Source organism: Triticum aestivum, chromosome 3D (genome assembly GCF_018294505.1).
Source record: "Triticum aestivum cultivar Chinese Spring chromosome 3D, IWGSC CS RefSeq v2.1, whole genome shotgun sequence".
Lineage (NCBI taxonomy): Eukaryota > Viridiplantae > Streptophyta > Magnoliopsida > Poales > Poaceae > Triticum > Triticum aestivum.
The window spans coordinates 613,270,622-613,291,588 of NC_057802.1; the positions used below are offsets into that span (position 1 = coordinate 613,270,622).

The 20,967-nt window shown below is 41.5% G+C and overlaps 1 protein-coding gene and 1 long non-coding RNA gene across 2 annotated transcripts; one reads left to right on the forward strand and one right to left on the reverse strand.

Annotated features, from left to right (window-relative positions):
- Positions 1 to 6,275: 6,275 nt before the first annotated feature.
- Positions 6,276 to 11,939, reverse strand: LOC123081004 (vacuolar-processing enzyme gamma-isozyme). The gene is made up of 9 exons (XM_044503965.1): positions 11,635 to 11,939; positions 9,398 to 9,562; positions 8,878 to 9,034; positions 8,626 to 8,711; positions 8,349 to 8,548; positions 7,944 to 7,992; positions 7,648 to 7,860; positions 7,312 to 7,518; positions 6,276 to 6,888 (listed from the first exon to the last, which is right to left on the reverse strand). The coding sequence occupies exons 1-9, from the start codon at positions 11,800 to 11,802 to the stop codon at positions 6,706 to 6,708; spliced, it is 1,428 nt and encodes a 475-aa protein (XP_044359900.1). The 5' UTR covers positions 11,803 to 11,939; the 3' UTR covers positions 6,276 to 6,705.
- A 2,304-nt stretch (positions 11,940 to 14,243) lies between these two features.
- Positions 14,244 to 16,952, forward strand: LOC123081005 (uncharacterized). Its single transcript, XR_006438611.1, has 8 exons — positions 14,244 to 14,358; positions 15,230 to 15,299; positions 15,373 to 15,441; positions 15,526 to 15,603; positions 15,700 to 15,801; positions 15,902 to 16,140; positions 16,252 to 16,353; positions 16,878 to 16,952. It is a non-coding gene; the product is annotated as an uncharacterized lncRNA (long non-coding RNA).
- Positions 16,953 to 20,967: the final 4,015 nt, after the last annotated feature.

Below are 20,967 nucleotides of genomic sequence, written 5' to 3' on the forward strand. Positions count from 1 at the left end.
AGTGGCTCTCATAATAGATTCATAAGTTAATTTAATTTTCTTTCTAGGGAAATATTCCATGCCTTTCCTTAACGGAAATTGGAATCTAATATTTCCTTCCTTCATATCAATAATTGCACCAATCGTTCTAAGGAAAGGTCTACCAAGAATAATAGGACATGAAGGATTACAATCTATATCAAGAACAATGAAATCTATGGGCACATAGTTCCTATTTGCCACAATAAGAAAATCATTAATTCTTCCCATAGGTTTCTTGATAGTGGAATCCGCAAGGTGTAAGTTTAAAGAGCAATCATCAAATTCGCGGAAACCTAACAAATCACACAAAGCATAGCATTCATGATCTTTAATTTTAATTTTAATAGTAGGTTCCCATTCATCATAAAGTTTTCTAGGGATAGAAACTTCCAACTCAAGTTTTTCTTCATAAGATTGCATCAAAGCATCAACGATATGTTTAGTAAAAGCTTATTTTGGCTATAAGCATGAGGAGAATTTAGCACGGATTGCAACAATACAATCTATCAAAGAGCAATTATCATAATTAAATTCCTTGAAATCCAAAATAGTGGGTTCATTGATATATAAAGTTTTGACCTCTTCAATCCCACTTTTACAAATTTTAGTATCAAGATCTAAAATCTCCGAATTTTTGGGACGCCTTCTAGGTAAAGGTGACTCATCTCCAGTCCCTTCATTATCAAGATTCATATTGCAAAACAAACATTTAATAGGGGATACATCAATAACTTTTAGATCTTCATCTTTATTCTCACAAAAAGTTTCCGGCTTAGCGGCCATCTTATTAACTAAGGTGGCCTGCTTATCCGAAACCTCAGCTATTAATTTTTCGAGGTGAGCAATCTGAGATTTCAAACCATAAAATTCTTTAGACATATCATCAAGCTCTTTATTCATATAACCCATAAAGCTTTTTTGTTCCTTAAGTTCGTTCCTAAAGAAACTATTATGCTCAAATTGTAAAGTCATAAAACTCCTGACGTTGCTTTCGATCTCTTCTAACCTTTTAAGGTGGAGATCACCAAATCTAGGTAGAGCCATCGTGGCAAGCAAACAATCCAACACACGAGCAAACAAGAAGCAAGTGAAAAAGAGGCGAACGGAAAAGAGAGGGCGAATAAAACGGCAAGGGTGAAGTGGGGGAGAGGAAAACGAGAGGCAAATGGCAAATAATGTAATGCGAGGGATAAGAGTTTGTGGTGGGTACTTGGTATGTCTGGACTTGTGCGTAGACTCCCAGGCAACGGCGCCAGAAATCCTTCTTGCTACCTCTTGAGCACTGCGTTGGTTTTCCCTTGAAGAGGAAAGGGTGATGCAGTAAACTAGCGTAAGTATTTCCCTCAGTTTTTGAGAACCAAGGTAGCAATCCAGTAGGAGACCACGCTCGAGTCCCACGCACCTACACAAACAAATAAGAACCTCGCAACCAATGCAATAAAGGGGTTGTCAATCCCTTCACGGTCACTTACGAGAGTGAGATCTGATAGATATGATAACATAATATTTTTGGTATTTTTATGATAAAGAGAAATAAAGATGCAAAGTAAAATAAACTGCAATAGAAATAGCTAAGTGTTGGAAGATTAATATGATGGAAAATAGACCCAGGGGCCATAGGTTTCACTAGTGGCTTCTCTCAAGAGCATAAGTATTACGGTGGGTGAACAAATTACTGTCGAACAATTGATAGAATTGAGCATAGTTATGGGAATATCTAGGTATGATCATGTATATAGGCATCACGTCCGCGACAAGTAGACCGAAACGATTCTGCGTCTACTACTATTACTCCACACATCGACCGCTATCCAGCATGCATCTAGAGTATTAAGTTCATAAGAACAGAGTAATGCTTTAAGTAAGATGACATGATGTAGAGGGATAAACTCATGCAATATGATATAAACCCCATCTTTTTATCCTCGATGGCAACAATACAATACGTGTCGTTTCCCTTTCTGTCACTGGGATCGAGCACCGCAAGATTGAACCCAAAGCTAAGCACTTCTCCCATTGCAAGAAAGATCAGTCTAGTAGGCCAAACCAAACTGATAATTCGAAGTGACTTGCAAAGACAACCAATCATAAACAAAAGAATTCAGAGGAGATTCAAATATTGTTCATAGATAATCTTGATCATAAACCCACAATTCATCGGATCTCGACAAACACACCGCAAAAGAAGATTACATCGAATAGATCTCCAAGAAGATCGAGGAGAACTTTGTATTGAGATCCAAAGGGAGAGAAGAAGCCATCTAGCTAATAACTATGGACCCGAAGGTCTGAGGTAAACTACTCACACATCATCGGAGAGGCTATGGTGTTGATGTAGAATCCCTCCGTGATCAATGCCCCCTCCGGCGGAGCGCCGGAAGGCCCCAAGATGGGATCTCACGGGTACAGAAGGTTGCGGCGGTGGAAATAGGGTTTTGGATCCGTATCTGATGGTTTGGGGGTACGTGGGTATATATAGGAGGAAGAAGTACGTCGGTGGAGCAACGAGGGGCCCACGAGGGTGGAGGGCGCGCCTGGGGGAGGTGGGCGCGCCCCCTGCCTCGTGTCTTCCTCGTTGATTGCTTTACGTAGACTCCAAGTCCTCTGGATCACGTTTGTTCCGAAAATCACGTTCCCGAAGGTTTCATTCCGTTTGGACTCCGTTTGATATTCTTTTTCTGCGAAACACTGAAATAGGCAAAAAACAACAATTTGGGCTGAGCCTCCGGTTAATAGGTTAGTCCCAAAAATAATATAAAAGTGTATAATAAAGCCCACTAAACATCCAAAACAGAATATAATATAGCATGGAACAATCAAAAATTATAGATACGTTGGAGACGTATCACTCGGCTGGCGCCGTCGCGGCTCCTGACGCCTCCCCCCCTCCCCCCCCCCCGCGCTGTGGCCGCAGCCCCCGGCGCCGCGGGCGCCCGCGCTGTGGCCGCAGCCCCCGGCGCCGCGGGCGCCCCTGTTGTGGCTGCGGCCCTCGACGCCGCTGTGGCCCCCGCTGCCGTGGCACCCGCCGCCCTCGCCGGCCCGGTTACCCGTGCCCGTGCAGGAGTGCATCGGCCGAGTACGCGCTACTCCTCCGACGAGTATGCGTGCGCTGCCTCGACATCGACGCCATCACCCATCCCCACCTCCGCTCGTGCCGCCCTTCGGGATCCCCATTGGCTGGCTGCGATGCAGGAGGAGTTCGACGCCCTACAGCGCAACCGCACGTGGCAGCTTGTTCCGCGACCCTCCGTGCCAACATCATCTCTGGCAAGTGGGTGTTTCGCCACAAGACTCGCCCGGACAGTTCTCTCGAGCGCTACAAGGCTCGATGGACGGTTCTCTCGAGCGCTACAAGGCATAAAAGCAAGGATAGATCTAAGTATTGCCATCTTTGGTAGGCAATCCACAAGTGGCTCTCATAATAGATTCATAAGGTAATTTAATTTTCTTTCTAGGGAAGTGTTCCATGCCTTTCCTTAACGGAAATTGGAATCTAATATTTCCTTCCTTCATATCAATAATTGCACCAATCGTTCTAAGGAAAGGTCTACCAAGAATAATAGGACATGAAGGATTGCAATCTATATCAAGAACAATGAAATCTACGGGCACATAGTTCCTATTTGCCACAATAAGAACATCATTAACTCTTCCCATAGGTTTCTTGATAGTGGAATCCGCAAGGTGTAAGTTTAAAGAGCAATCATCAAATTCGCGGAAACCTAACAAATCACACAAATCATAGCATTCATGATCTTTAATTTTAATTTTAATAGTAGTTTCCCATTCATCATAAAGTTTTCTAGGGATAGAAACTTCCAACTCAAGTTTTTCTTCATAAGATTGCATCAAAGCATCAACGATATGTTTAGTAAAATCTTTATTTTGGCTATAAGCATGAGGAGAATTTAGCACGGATTGCAACAATACAATCTATCAAAGAGCAATTATCATAATTAAATTCCTGGAAATCGAAAATAGTGGGTTCATTGATATCTAAAGTTTTGACCTCTTTAATCCCACTTTTACAAATTTTAGCATCAAGATCTATAAACTCCGAATTTTTGGGACGCCTTCTAGGTAAAGGTGACTCATCTCCAGTCCCTTCATTATCAAGATTCATATTGCAAAACAAAGATTTAATAGGGGATACATCAATAACTTTTAGATCTTCATCTTTATTCTCACAAAAAAATTCCGGCTTAGCGGCCATCTTATTAACTAAGGTGGCTTGCTTATCCGAAACCTCAACTATTAATTTTTCGAGGTGAGCAATCTGAGATTTCAAACCATAAAATTCTTTAAACATATCATCAAGCTCTTTATTCATATAACCCATAAAGCTTTTTTGTTCCTTAAGCTCGTTCCTAAAGAAATTATTATGCTCAAATTGTAAAGTCATAAAACTCCTGACGTTGCTTTTGAAACCAATTTTTTTCTGCTACTAGTGGCGCACCTATCAAATGGTGCGCCACTAGTAAGTTTGAAACTTTTTCCATTTTCCCCCCTCTAGATCTTAAAAGCCCCGTATCTTTCGTTCTGTTAGGTTTTTGGGGATTCTGAAAATCTTCAACGGGGTTCCTCTCAAAAGGTGTGTACAGCAAGGATGATTGTGGCAAACTAAAAAGCAAAGACTCAAATCATACAAGACGCTCCAAGCAAAACACATATCATGTGGTGAATAAAAATATAGCTCCAAGTAAAGTTACCGATGGACGAAGACGAAAGAGGGGATGCCTTCAGGGGCATCCCCAAGCTTTGGCTTTTTGCTGTCCTTAGATTACCTTGGGGTGCCATGGGCATCCCCAAGCTTAGGCTCTTGCCACTCCTTGTTCCATGATCCATCAAATCTTTACCCAAAACTTGAAAACTTTACAACAGAAAATCGCGTGAGCTCCGTTAGCGAAAGAAAACAAACACCACTTCAAGGTACTGCATTGAACTCATTCTTTATTTATATTGGTGTTAAACCTACTGTATTTCAACTTCTCTATGGTTTATAAACTATTTTACTAGCCATAGATTCATCAAAATAAGTTTGACATAGTAATGACGCACCTATGCAAAGTGCACCATTACTAAGTTTGACCAAGGTTTGACCCAGTCATACACATAGTAATGGCGCACTTTGTACAGGTGCGCCATTACTATGTCAACTAGTAATGGCGCACTATCCCCTGGTGCGCCACTGCTAACAATTTTTTTTCAAAACTAGTAATGGCGCACCACACACCAGGTGCGCCATTAGTAATATGTCAATAATGGCGCACCTGTATGTGGTGCGCCACTGCTATATAGCAGTGGCGCACCACATACATGATGCGCCATTAATGTCCATATTATCTATAGCCCTTTTCCTAGTAGTGGGAGTGAGGGAGGTACCTTGGGTGATGAAAGTGCTCCGGATCCACCGGACAAATCTCAAGCAAATGAGTGAGATTTGAGACGCCTTGTGTGAGGAGAAGAGGGGGGAAGAGGCCTTGACCTCGAAAGAGTGAGAATGGAGAATGGGGGTGAATGAGCGGGTGGGGGAGCACAACCCCCACCCCTCACAAGTCACAACCTTATCCAGGACCCTACCGCCGGCGGAAGGGTCCTTTGCCACGTGTCAGGGGCCGTTAACAGCCAGACGCCGTCAAGGCACCTACCGGCAGGCGCGGCGGCGGTAGCCCGTGTAAAGCTACCACCAGGGACGGCGGCGGTAGCAAAAGGGTTAAATCTCAAAAAAAAAATCAGACCGGGGTCCGATCCTGCTAAACTACGTGAAAAGGTCAAAACACGGAATTTTGCCACAAGTGCACATGATATACCTCTGATCACTGTGCAAGCATGCAGCGCAGGGCTGCCAAGCATGCCATGTCCAATCGTATAGCTATCCTAAGCCATAAAGTGAATTTAAAACAATATTTTAGTAGTAGTACTATGTGGCGGGACATGCGCAGCTGGGTTGTCGCTTAAACTACTTATCTGTCCCTCTGCCATATGCTACAGTAGTTGGACCTACCCTGCCTGCTGCAGCCTAGGAGGTGCGGCTGTAGCGCCACTGTTTGCCTGGTTAACTAGCCCGACACTGCAGACCACAACACGAATCTGACAGGGCTGAATTAAGGGGAGTCGGCACTCCCAGGTGCTGTGGCACCTTTTCGTTCTGGATATACAACACATCATTTATTTGCACATCATAGAAAATAAATCTACACACATAAATAGGCAAAACCAGAACCCTGAATAGTCATGAGACTCACCAAACCTCCTTCAGCACATAATCACAGTCTTATTCATAACAATATCGTTTCATTTACAATGTCATGCTGTCTACGTAGCTGCAGGGTTTCAAATGGATGGGGAAATAGCAGCTCATAGTACTATGAGATTACTCAATCTACGTAGAAAATAGCAGCGCTTGCATTCTTCATATATGTAATTGTGAGCTACACATCTGATCACAGGCTATCACGAATATGTACATCAATCACAGGAAATCACCTTCCTACTATGGTGTATGTACATTATAAGTCGGGGCACACGGAAGGGTAATTTGGTGTGGTGGGAATAGCTGAAGTAATGGCATAATTCGTATTCATCTAAGGTTCGTTCAAGCACTACTGACCCTGTGTGAATAGGAAGGGACTTTGGTATATGGTACAATAGCTGAAATAGTAGCCAAGTTGCTGGACCTATGGTTTAAGCACTAAAACCATTGTGTGTGGCACTCCAGGGGTTGGTTGGGATGCTGGTGCATGCCTGAGCAGCCATCTTCACCATCGCTTCAGGAAGGATGCCGGCATTGCAGATGTTTGCAAAGGACCGCATGTGCTTCATTCCATACTGCGCCAACGAGCCACATTGTGATTCAAAAGCACGCACCTGAAGAAAGGGAGGACATAAGATTAGTCATATGCACAACAGGGGCAGAAGAAATTACATGCTGTAACCGCATTAATTATAGTATATTCCATATGACACGTGTATGTATGCATAGAGAGCTGGCAATATGTCAAAGTGAAGAAACTAGTTAGAGCATCCAAAGTTTCAATCCAGAAAATATCGATCCTGAATAATGTCAGTCCTGAGTATATATCCCGTTATTCCAGTACTATTGGGATATATTCTATTGTGTCTATTTGTCAGTAAACCAATAACAACAATTTTATCTACAGAATTTGGTCACAGTAGTTCCAGACAATTAACACATGACCAATAGGCAATATAAAAAACACAACAGAAGCAAAAGTAAGATAAGAGATGTTGATAGATGAGCAAGCAAAACGATGTCAAATAGATCCTTACCATAGACTTGAGACAACTCCAGTCATCAGCAAGAGGCTCGCCAGCTGGGCGAACAGTCTTTAGAACCATTGGACCATCCGCAAAACCAAACAGAAGGTTTCCAATCAGCTCGACGCTGTTGTCAATATGAGATCTATGACTCATCATCTCGAGCAATTGCTTCCGAGCATCGTTTTTCTCAGTGGAGCTCTCAGCCAATTTCTGGTACTACATGCAGAACAAAAGAAAGAAAGAAATCAGTTAGTTTATCCATCTTTTTTTTACTGAGTTTATTATGAATACTCTATTGTTCTGGGTAAAGTAGCATGAGATATTTCTTATGATATAATTACGAACCTTGCGCCAGAAATAGACAAGATCAGCATCCCTCTGATTAACAGCTCTTGAGAAGGACGGCAGTGAGTTGTCTTCAACAAATGTAGTGTTGTCGTTAGCAGGATTTGACCCAATGTACAAGAAGAGATGTTGATCATTCAGATCCAAAGAACCGTATTGCATCACATGGGAACCATAGCTGTATGAGTCCTGAGCTGCCGTTCTCTTCTTGACCTGCTCAACCATTAATTAGTGTTGTTGGGAAGGAACTGCTCCAAGATTAATAAGCTATTTTTTTTTGAGATTTAAGCACTTACCAAGTCATATTGCTGCTTGAGAGATTCAGTTCTCAGATTGTGTACATCACTGTCAACATTGAAAGTTGCACGTTATTTGAGCACATAAGAACCATAACAAAAAACCTAGTTCCTTTCAAACAAATGACCCAAGGATTTTGACTCAGGGTTCAACTATAAAGTGCTGAATGCAACAGTTACTACCATGGCAGCCAACATGATAACATATAGGTGACATTTTATTCTAGTGCAGTTTATAAGTGCCGTACCAGTTACTAGTTAATCATTTTGAAACGACACACCTGTACAGTACCAGAAAGTACTAACAGATATGAGTCATGTGTGTTCGAACTTCGAACTGACCGTATCAAACCATGATTTTAGCATGTGAATGAATGGAAAACATGGTACAACAAAGTGGGATACCTGTCTTCCATCCAAGAAATACTGTACAGGTCGCCCAAGCAGGTGTCATATTCGGACGGAGGGCTAGGGTACTCGCCGGGGCAATACGTTCCCCAACTGCTCTCCTCCGCGTTCGACGCGGTGGTCGCATAGACACCGATGTCATTTGGCAGAAGCCCCTCAAAGACGCTCCCAGCTTCACAGGCTTCAAGATAAAATACCTACAAAATAAGAGTCAGGCCATTGTTTTAACTAGCAAACAGTGCCGAGCAAAAATAACCAAAGGACGATGGGTTACCAGGCTTTTGTAGGTTCCAGCAGCGTGCTTTTTCTTCAGGACATCTACAAGATCGTCACCGTAAACGTATGGATAGGTAGGCATCCCTGAAAGTTTTACCAGAACAGAAAAACCATGACATTAATAAGGTAATTGTGCATGTCTAGATTTGTATGTACGTCTGCATTTATATGAAATATCTGTTCTGACTGGTTTTAGATACTAAAATCTCGAAAGAAGACAATAAAAGAATGGCAGGTTCTGAATACTTACCAATGACCCCAGGACCCCCATGGTCACTGTAAAACACAAAAATGTGATCATTAGGGCCACTGTCCACGACTTTGCCGCTCCCACCACTCACAGCGGTTTTATTACCGAGCAGGACAGCAAACAAGTTCTTGACATTAACCTCCTTCCCAGTGTAGTCCTACAGTGGAGATTCAGTCAAACAGACAAAATTGTGGATACTGGATAGGGGTGCATGATCATTGGAATATATTGGTTCATTCCATCGAGATGTTGACATTATCACATGTAAGTTTGACATCAAAGACCAACTGGAAAATGACATAAAGACTGACCACATTTTAGGCATTTAATCATTTTCAATGCAGTACAAAGTGCCATTGAAATTTCTGTTTGTGTAATTTCTAGAGTAATACCATATTCACATTTGTCTGCAACCATCAAACAGTTTGTATCATCCCATAAGGTAATCTATACCAATCTTAGTTTTTTACTACATCAACAAATACTGGAAAGTTTTCCATGAAGACGCATGCATGATTACCTTAGGGACCCCAGCATAGACATCTCCACCCTGGGGGTGGTTGATGATGACGCCCGGCCTCGGGTTCTCCAGGTTGTGCGCAATGTCATCGTACATGAAGACGATGATGTTCTCATCCTTGAGACCACCCTTCTTCAATATCTGGTAGGCGTGGCAAATATCCGCCTGCAAAGTGCAAAGTTTCGGTCCGCAAATTAAAACACACTATTCATTGTCGTCAACAAAACGAACTAGGAGGGAGAAAAATAATCTGAGATAGGCAGCAACACCAAACGAACACGGAACACTTTTTTTGACCTATTCTTACAGCTATGCACACAAACGAATTAGAATTTCGAGTGTGGATTTTCTAAACCTAGGTGCATTGTAACCTTTATTTGGACCGTTTGCATGTGTGCTGGTTGCATTGAGATTTGTGCCAGGGCTGTAGGCCTATGTGAACAGTAATTTAGGGGCATACCCTGACTTGGCTCATGGGCCCACAGTAATGATGTCGGAGAAAGCATGGGCACACGGCGGGCTGATTGTCTCCAGAGATATGATTTGTGCAAATTCTCTCCGAGTTTGATGCAAAATAAAATAAAATAAAATATGCACAATTATTTGGGACTTGGGCACACCTTCCTTCCAATCAATTGTTAACCTGTAATTAATTATAACTAGCACATATGCCCGTGCGTTGCAACGAAAAATAAAATAGTATGCATATAAAGTCAGTGAGAATTATATGTGTAAGCAAAACCCTGTGTGCACACAAAAAAGGAACATTTAACTTCTCGGTTTCGCCGCGTGCGAAGGAATCAATCCGCTATTTTTCCATTCATTGATCGAGGGCATTTAAAAGTGTTGTTACGTCATCGTACGCCAGAGAAGGCCCATGAGTTATTCAATCTACTTTTCCTTTCAATCCTTACAATCGAGGGGTTTTTAAGGTATGAAGTTTCTGAATATTTTAGGAAACCTGAACAATTTTTTAAATCCTGAACAGTTTTTTAAAAATTATGTACATTTTTGGAAAAACGCACAAAATATGAAAGGGAACATCTTTTAAAATTCACAAAGATTTCCCGAGAACACCAACTTTTTTCATAAAAATATGAACATTACTTGAATTTGTGAACATTTTTGTAAAACGGGAACATGTGTTGAAAATTCATAAGATTTTTAGAAAATGTGTATCTTTTATAGATGAACATTATTTTTAATGGTGAAAATTCACTAAAACAAGAATATTTTTCGAATTTGGAGCATTTTTTGAAAAGAATTTTATTTTTAGAAATCTCGAACAATAAAAGTTTATTGAAAAAATAGGAAACTTCTTGCAAGTTCTGACTATTTTTCAAAATAGCCTCAAAATTTTGGAATTCTGAACATTTTCCAAAACTTGTTTTTTTAATTCTGAACGTTATTTGAGAATTTTTAATTTACGAAATAAATTCGAAAAGTGAAATAAACTTGGAAGAAAAAAAGATAGGGGAGAGAGAATAAAAATAAAACTAAAACACAGAAACAAAGAAAAATGGGCCAGCCCATTATTGGTTGTTCTGTGTGAAACTCCAACTATTTGTCGCCTTGTGCGGAAAATAGAATTTCCCAGCTGCATGGGTAGAAAAATAAGTGGGCTGCCTTCGCTGGGCCACGGCGCGCGGCCCATGTACGAAAATTAATTTTCTAGCAGCCAAACGCATAAGAATTTTGGACCACCTCGGATAGAAAAAAAATTCTTTTCGGCGGTGAACGGATGAAAAATTTGACGGAACGCACCTTGCTTTATTAGTAGGTAGGTATTGCCATATAACTCAGTAACAAAATGATCTCAGATTCTTTTGCACCATTTATCTATTTCTTCTACCATTGAGAGACAGGCCCCGCATGGATAGAGAGAGCTGCCAGCTGACAGGGCGACACTTTTTGCTATGTGGATTGTTTGATCGGTCAACAGGGTGCCACGTACACAACATACGGAGCTCTATGATGAACCGGTGATCCTATAATCACCACCAGCCGTATTATAGTTCAAGTTCAGTGACAACTTGGTGCCTACTTAGACTGCTAGACGGAGACAATCGTGCATAGTTCCAAATTTGGCTCATCGATCTCATAGCTCTTGAACAGCATAGATGAGCCACTACTTTCCCAGGTTTACTTTACTCTTAACCGGCAGGAAGAAAAATCTGGAGAGGGCGGGATGGGGCACGAAGGAGCAAAGAGTAGAATCCATGATAGAGCGTGCGCACCTGGTGGCGGTAGTTGTAGTAGCCGCTGGAGCCGGCGACGAGGACGGCCCACCTGGTCCCGACGGAGCCGTCGTCCGATGGCAGCCGGATGGTGGGCTGCAGCCGCGCGTGCGCCATGGCGAGCAGCAGCGCGAGGGGAAGGAGGCGGAAGGACGACATGGCCGCCATGGGTGGTGCTTGCTGGGGTTCTGATCCCAGAATAAGCGAAAGAAACTTCTCCTTTTATTATGCGCCGGCGCCGGCGCCACAGGGGATATATCTTTTCTTATTGATGAAATTTCGGCAAAGCGAAAGCCTACCACCCACTACTGATGAGTGATGATTCATTCAGCTGTCCGCGTCGGACGCAGCAGCGCCGTCCATGGCCGATTGGTTGCGATTCTTGCCGACCTACCGTACGTGTCTTCTTAATATCAGCCGTCAATTGGAAGCTCCACCGAGCGTGCCAGCATTTGGTTTGTTGTGCGCGTGTTAGCAGCCTAGACCAATCAACTCAAATCAGCTGGCGCGTCGGCTGGCTAGGAATCTCTCTCGTCCGTTCACGTCACCGTCACCAGCGTACTGGGTAATTTAACTGGGGCCACATCGCCTAGAGCTAACTGCTAAGTCGTGTCGCGTCAAGATTGTTGCACATTATTTTAGGAGTCCTTTAAAGAACTAGACTAGATTCGGGTGAGGACACAACCTATTGTTAGATGGTTACAGAAGAAAAGTGGTATCCCGGCCATCAGGGTTTTTTGATGATATTCGTTTAGTGGGAGGAGACGTCAATTCTGTTGACTATGATGTGTGTTTGATGACTTTGTCAATCTTAAAATATTCATAGGACTGAGCATATATACTAGTCCCTCCGTCCCAAAGTAAGTGTCTTAACCTTATACTAACTGTAGTACAAAGTTGTACTAAGGTTGAGAAATTTATTGTTTTTTTTGGAAATGGAGGTATACCCCCGGCCTCTGCATCATAATGATGCATGCAGCCTTTTTATTAAAAATTCAGAAAGTATCACCGCAAAGGTCTTACAGCTCGCAAACGGAGCAAAGCACAAGGCATAACAACTGAAAAGTACAAGCGGACAAAGACAACCGGTACGGTAATAATGAGGACAATCTCTCTAGACTCCTATCCTGTTATGCGACCGCCATCCGAACCGGTTGAATATAGCCCGAGCCACCATCTCCCATTGGTTGCACCCAGTAACCAAAGGCTCCCTGGAGTCCATAGGAGTGAGTAAGGACCACGTACGGATCCAAGCTGTAACTCTAAAGATAACCTGCAAAAAAGTTAAGTTGTGTTGTCTGGTGAATATCATATCATTTCTGCAGTTCCATATAGCCTATAATAACGCACATATTCCAATCCGAATACGAGCTGCCGTGAACTGTTCAACCTCAGCTAACCACGTCCCAAACAAAGACGCAATATCTAAGGGGGGGGGGGGTGATATTAAAAGCTATATGAATCGTTCTCCAAAGTAACTTGGCAAGTGGGCATTCAATAAATAAATGTTGTATTGTCTCGTCTTGAGCACAAAAACAACACCGCGAGTTACCTACCCATCGCCTCTTAAGTAGGTTGTCCTTTGTGAGTATTACTTGCTTGTGAACAAACCACATGAAAATTTTAATCCGCAAAGGAACCTTAATCTTCCAAATATGAAGTGATCTTCCAAATATGCGTCCGTCTCATATCCTGTATGCTTTGTTCGGTTACACCCTGTCCCAAGGGTATTGGAGGGAATTTGGGGGAATTTGACTTGTATGGGACTTGTATGTGAGTTCTCCAAATAGTTTGAAATATGTGCAGAAGGTCCTGATCCGTGGCAGAGATGATGAGGAGCTAGATGAGCTATGGCTCTATTCCCCCATATGTGCAGAAACCACAAGACCTTACATGGAGATGATCTATATATGTTCCTGGTGTAGGTATTTTCATGTGTGGCCATTGGGCCTTCTTTGGATTCGATTCTATTGGATCGGTGCACCGGCCGGCAAGAAGAAAGCGGTTTTCCATCGTGTCCTTCGTGTTATTCGCCATCTCCCGTCTTATTACCCCATCTCAATATCGAACCGTGAGATCGGGACTGACATAGATATACCGTCTCATCACCCCATATCTACTTATGTTTCAAGGCAAGAGTATAGCATAATAGTTTCCGTCAATGAGTGTAGCGCACACCACCTCCATTACCCTCACCGGCTTGGTGCCTCAGTTGTTGTTCTTGTGTCGACTGCGTACTCTCCCCGCCATCACAGCGGTTATGTACGATTGCCAACGACGAGGACATCTATCTCGGTCAGTCAGCGAAATAACCTTTTACGAACAAATTTAGTAATATTATTTTCAGCAGCAGATATATTCCATATTGATTCAAAATATTTTTTCCAATTTATTTCATTATTCTAAACGTTTCCTTAAAAATTACTTTCTAAACAAATAATAAAGCGTGTACTCTGCTCTACCGAAGTAATGTTTAACCTTCCCGCTAAAGCCCTCAGTCTCCCTCCAATTTGTTTGTAATTTCCCACCAAATAATTTGGTCGTGTCTTGCGTAAAAAAATCTTAACCTCCCCGCTAAACACCCCTCATAAGTACTCCCGACTATTTCTCTTCACCATATCTTCAAGATTGGATCTGAGCTCTCTCGTTCTCCCTCCTCATGGCGTCATCACGGCGGCGACACTGCTGACCACAACGGAGTCCATCCAACATACACTCTACCAGGTTATTCCTTTCTCCCAAGTCTCCTCCTCATAGATGTGCAGCGTAGCGCCCAGAACTGCCACGCCGGCGGCCGCCGTGCAGCACTCCTCAGTCTCGCCTCTCGCATGGCCGCCAGGATGCAATAGCCCGCCTCGCCTTCATACTACAACAACCCCCGGGATGCAACATGCCCCCTCGCCGGCGGTGCCGGCGGCGCTCACGCCAAGCTGGGAGACGGACGACCTGCTGTCGTCGATGCCGTCCACGGCCTCGGCCACGGCGACCACAGCCATGGCCGGCGGCCGCGACCACGACCATGACTCCCGTATTTCTGTATTTTGGAGTGTCCCACGTCTTGTGGAAATGTGTATGCCTAGTCTGATGGTGCCTAGTCTGATGGTGGATGTGTGTGTGCTAGTACTGTTCCAGAATGTGCCTGTGTTGTTCTTACCAATTTTTCTGAAGCATACCACATTCAGGCTAGACTTAAGCATACTGCCACATTCAGCTTATTTGACCTTGGTAGTAGACTACTAGTAGTTTGCTTACCACATTCAGGCTAGATTACTGCATGTGTATGTATTGGGAATAGCCCTGTCAGGATGGGCTCTAAAATTGGTGTGTCATGTGTATGCTTCACAGCCTCAGCATAGACTTGATTATATATGCTCTGCTTTGATCTTTAAAGCCTAGCATTTAATTTCTAAATCAAAATTATAGACATATGCAATGCTAAAAGACTTCTGTTCTGCATGCTCCTGTTTGCACGGTATAACACAATTTGATTTCATTTAATCTTTTAAGCCTAGTTTCTTTTTTCTTACAACAGCTCCAGTATAGACTTCAATATATATTCTTCTGAAATTGACTGAAATTATGATATTACCTACAGAAGGGCACAATGATGAATTCAACGCAAGATCCTGCTGGTAGGATACCGAGTACAACACAACGACTACTTGGTAATAATATTTATGTTCACTTCGATTTATGCCGTAGCAGCGAAGGTAATTAACATTTGGCATTGACATGCAGTTAGGGATGCGTCAGGTAATGTGCACCCTTCAGAGGAAAATGATGATGCACATTACTCCTTTCAGCAAGGTACACAACAACCTTAAATCTTAATCACTTATCTGAATGGTGCACATTGATAATGCTAACTCCCTTAATTGTTTTTGTGTTCAGTAAAGAAAGGATATGTTCTCGTAACAAGGATGGAAAGTATAACAGCTTACAAAAACCAACATGGACAACACAGATCTGGTAAAAAGTTTATGACAATTAAGCTACCTCTAACATTTGCTATAATGCAGAAAATCCTGGATCGCTTAATCTTCAAAACTGTTAATTCTTATACAGGAACTCAAGAACAACCTGACACTCATGTGTCTGCTAATAACGTGTGTGCACTGGATGGATGGCCATCCCATGCTCGCCGCAACCGTGCACAACTACAGAATGGTACTTTTATTGTTTATATTTGTATCCTCGTTTCTTACAATGTAATACTGATTACTAAAATAATTCTTGTATGCTTCGGGTTGTAAAATGTGATGGACAGAAGAAGAAAGGGCGAGGTGTTCTAAAAGGTTCTAAAGCAACTAAGAAGTGTTTGCCAATGGATCTGCAAAGCTAAATATTGCATTCTCTGAATATTTGGGTGGTCCAGTAGGAATGAACTATCGTTCATTCAAGGATGACGTGGTAGTCATAATGAAAAGAAAGTTACCACTCATTGGAGTGAGGAGGTAGTCGGACATTCACCCTACCATCCAGCGACTCATTGTTGCAGATATGATGGTGTGTACAACCTTTCACATGTGTTATCTTATTTTTCCATTGACATTGAAGTACTAATACAGTACTGGGAAAGAAATTAGTAATCCAAACTTGCAAAATACTCTTTTACAGACCGCTAGTACTACCGGGACTCTAGGTACAAGGCACAATGTAATTGCTCCAAATACGCTCATACAAGCCGCAACAATGAATTCTCGAATGTTTCGAGCAATGGTAAGTCACAAGCTTGGTTTGTCTTCATGTTAACCTTTATTTGATATGCAAATGACATTCATAATGTGCAATTGTCTACTTGCTTGCACTGCTATACTTTTTTGTTGTTGAAGCACATACAGTAGGGAAGCCAGAAATAAAACAGTTTTCTCACCATTAGAAATGTGAACTTGCACCAGCATGTAGTTGTTTTACAGAACTTTAGATGTTTGATTAATTTAGTTAATTATTCTTGTGTTTGAACTACAAATTTATTTCTGAAATTATCCAAGTCTTTTTGCATAGCACCTAATTGTTGATGGAGTACTACAGCAGGCACAAGCATTTGCTTGCTAGCTGTTGTGGTTATAATAATTGGGCAGAAAGGTACTATGCATGCATGAATATAGTAATTATACAATTTTCATGAAAGTGGTTATATATTTATGCTAATTATTCATTGTGTTGTTTCTTTCTTTTCCTGACTAAGTATTTTCTATTTTCATTTAACTTGAGCTAAATAAATTTTGATTTCTTCATTGCAGGATCCAAAGATCTAACCAGAATGGACTCTAGACCACGGACAATTTACTCTTTGCTCTTAACTAGGATGGCACATTCAGTATGTTGAATGTGTGATAAATTATATTTTAGTTTATTTGATGCATATTGGTGATGCAAACATTGATATTTTATGGATCTACATGATATATGTATTATTTGAATCATTTAATTGAATTCTTGTATATTTTCTTTTTCCGGTTGCAATAGGGCTATTGCCACAACCTAATTTTGGTTGCAACATGTTGGCACCACGAAGAATGTAGCATTGCAACAAATCTTAGTCACCATGCTGACCTGTTTGTTGCACTAGGCTGTTGCGATGGTACACTTTATATTGTTACAATAACCTCTCACCGCAAACAGGAAGTCTATTGAGATAACTACTTGTCGCCACCAATTCAGTTTTGTTGGAATAGTCGTTTCGCCACGAAATGTTTGTATTGTCGCAACAACCTCTCACCACAAACATCTTGTCCGTTGTGACAACTATTTGTGACCACCAAAATGAGTATGTTGCAATTTTAGTATCACCACGCCTGGAGAGTCGTTGCCATACATTATTGCCACAAATATAGGGCTTGTGGCGAAAGGACTATGCCCACAAAACAAGAGTTGTTGCCATAGGGTATTGCCACAACTGACTATTACCACGGAAGACCATGCGCCACGAGGAAAGACTTGTTGCCATAGGTTATTGCCACAAATGCCGACACGATTCGCCACCTGTTGCATTAAGCTATCGCCACAAACCAAATTGTGGCATCAAGTGCGAGCTGCCATGAGGGAAAATGTGGCAACTTGTCACATGGTTGTTGCGATAGCATGCTTTCTTGCCACATTTTTTGTGTGGCAATAACCTATTACCATGTGTCCTGTCGCAACGGCTGGCAACGAACGCCCTGTCCTGGCAATAGGTACCTGTTGCCACAATTGGGCACTTATTGTGACGAACGATTTTGTTGCAATAGACCCGGATCCTTGTAGTGATCTCTCCAACACATAGTGCTTGCCAAAGGAAAAAAATGTAAAAAGGAAAGGTGAAGATCACCATGACTCTTGTATAAGGGTAGAAGATAGAAATAAAAGATAGCCCTTCACGGAGGGAAGCAGATGTTATCATGCGCTTTTATGGTTGGATGCACAAAATCTTAATGCAAAAGAATGTCACTTTATATTGCCGCTTGTGATAAAGAACTTTATTATGCAGTCCGTCGCTTTTATTTCTTCCATATCACAAGTTCGTATAAAGCTTATTTTCTTCACACTAAGAGATCATACATATTTAGAGAGCAATTTTTATTTCTTGCACCGATAACAACTTACTTGAAGGATCTTACTCAATCCATAGGTAGGTATGGTGGACTCTCATGGCAAAACTGGGTTTAGGGATGTTTGGAAGCACAAGTAGTATCTCTACTTGGTGCAGAGAATTTGGCTAGCATGATAGGGAAAGGCAAGCTCAACCTGTTGGAGGATCCATGACAATATAACTTCTATTCGGATATAAGAAAACATAACTCATTATGTTGTCTTCCTTGTCCAACATCAACCTTTTAGCATGTCATATTTTAATGAGTGCTCACAATCACAAAAGATGTCCAAGATAGTATATTTATATGTGAAGCCTCTCTTTCTTTATTACTTCCTATTAATTGCAACAATGACCAAAACTATGTTTGTCAACTATCAACAACTTTTATTCATCATACTCTTTATATGTGAAGTCATTACTCTCCATAAGATCAATATATGATCTTTTTATTCTTTCTTTAATTCCCTCAAGATCATAGCAAGAAAGCAAAGCCGTCAACTCAAAACTACTCTTTATTATATATAACTCAAGGACTCGATTACATAGATAGGGATCAAAACAAAACTCAAAGCTAGATCATACTAAAACTTTATTCTACTAGATCAAGATATAACTAAAAGGATCGAACTAAGAAAAACGATAGAGATAGAGGTGTGATGGCGATACGATACCGGGGCACCTCCCCCAAGCTTGGTAGTTGCCAAGGGGAGTTCCCATACCCATGTATTTATGTCTCTTTCTTCGGAGGTGGTGATGATGGAGTTTTTGATGAAGTAGTGCCACACATCGAGCGTAGGAGATGCTCCAATTTACGAATAATGCCCTGGAGTGCGGTGATATGCTCTTTCAATAGAATATTTTCACGAGTGAGATATTTATTTTGCACACGAACCATTTCAATGATCTTGAAAGCTTTAATTTCAGTAGGGGTAAGGTGATTGTAGTATGGTTGAAGGATGTCTTCTTCTTCCACTGTCGGAACTTGATCTCCTGCGACCTTCTTGATCTTATCACCCTCGTTGGTTTCCCCAAGTTCTTCTCTCTTCATCTCTATCTTCGTTAGCCAAGCATCGTCGCCCGCGTTGTTGGAGGAGGGGGGCGACATGATGCGTGGCCTTGAAAAACTCTAGCAGAAAACAGCTCAAAATGAAAACAGGGGATATTGTCGTGGTATGGTGGTCAAAACCTTCGGGATATTATATAATAAATTTTTACCGACCAAAATAAGTATCGTGCAAGAAAACGGAGTCCGGAGGGCACACGAGTTGGCCACTGGGCAGGGGACGTGCCCAGGGGGGTAGGGCACGCCCTCCACCCTTGTGGTCGCCTCGTGTCTCTTTTGGACTACTTTTAATTTTCCTAATTTTTAAATATTCCAAAACGGAGAAAAATTGCCATTAGAACAGTTTTGGAGTCGGTTTACTTACTGTAACACATACCTATTCCTTTTCAGAGTCTGAAACGTTCTGGAAAGTGTCCCTTATGTACTCCTCCGGTGTTACAGTGTCAATTATATTGGTCTCCACATTGATGGGGTTACCTGAGATATAATATTTGATTCTTTGACCATTCACTACCTTCGGATTTGTGCCTTCGGCGTTGTTGATTTTTATGGCACCGGAACAATAGACCTCCTCGATAATGTAAGGACCTTACCATTTAGAGAGAAGTTTTCCTGCAAAAAATCTTAAACGAGAGTTGTATAGCAAAACATGATCACCTACATTAAACTCACGCTTTTGTATCCTTTTGTCATGCCATCTTTGAACTTTTTCTTTAAATAACTTGGCATTCTCATAGGCTTGGGTTCTCCAATCATCAAGCGAGCTGATGTCAAATAACCTCTTCTTACCGGCAAGTTTGAAATAATTGTTGAGCTCTTTGATTGCCCAATAAGCTTTATGTTCTAGTTCGAGAGGTAAGTGACATGCTTTTCCATAGACCATTTTATATGGAGACATACCCATAGGGTTTATATAAGCAGTTCTATAAGCCCATAATGCATCATCAAGTTTCTTAGACAAATTTTTTCTAGATCTATTAACAGTCTTTTGCAAAATCAATTTAATTTCTCCATTGCTCAATTCTACTTGACCACTAGATTGAGGGTGATACGGAGCTGCAATTATATGGTTAACATCATAATTAGCAAGCATTTTACGAAAAGCACCACGAATAAAATGTGAACCACTATCAGTCATTAAATATCTAGGGACTCCAAACCTTGGAAAAATAACTTCTTTAAGCATCTTAATAGAAGTGTTATAATCAGCACTACTAGTTGGAATAGCTTCTACCCACTTAGTAACGTAATCAACAGCAACTAAAATATGTGTATACCCATTGGAGGAAGGAAATGTCCCATATAATCAAAGCCCCAAACATCAAATGGTTCAATAACAAGTGAATAATTCATAGGCATTTCCTGATGTCTACTAATATTGCCAATTCTTTGACATTCATCACAAGACAAGACAAACTTACGAGCATCCTTGTAGAGAGTAGGCCAATAAAAACCGGATTGCAATACCTTGTGTGCAGTTCTATCTCTAGTATGGTGTCCTCTGTAAGCCTCGGAGTGGCACTTGCGTAGGATCTCTTCCTGTTCATGCTCAGGTACACAACATCTAATAACACCATCTACTCCTTCTTTATAAAGGTGTGGGTCATCCCAAAAGTAATGTCTTAAATCATATAATTTTTTTTCTTTTGCTGGTATGTGAAACTAGGTGGTATAAATTTAGCGACAATGTAATTAG

Bases quoted from the DNA above. Each gene is read 5' to 3' on its own strand.
- LOC123081004 (XM_044503965.1), bottom strand. From the start codon at position 11,802: ATGGCGGCCATGTCGTCCTTCCGCCTCCTTCCCCTCGCGCTGCTGCTC. The intron at 9,035-9,397 runs GTAATCATGCAT...TCTCCACTGTAG, and splicing joins TCTATGCTGGGGTCCCTAAG to GACTACACTGGGAAGGAGGT. The intron at 7,519-7,647 runs GTTCGTAATTAT...TTCTGCATGTAG, and splicing joins TTGTCTATTTCTGGCGCAAG to TACCAGAAATTGGCTGAGAG.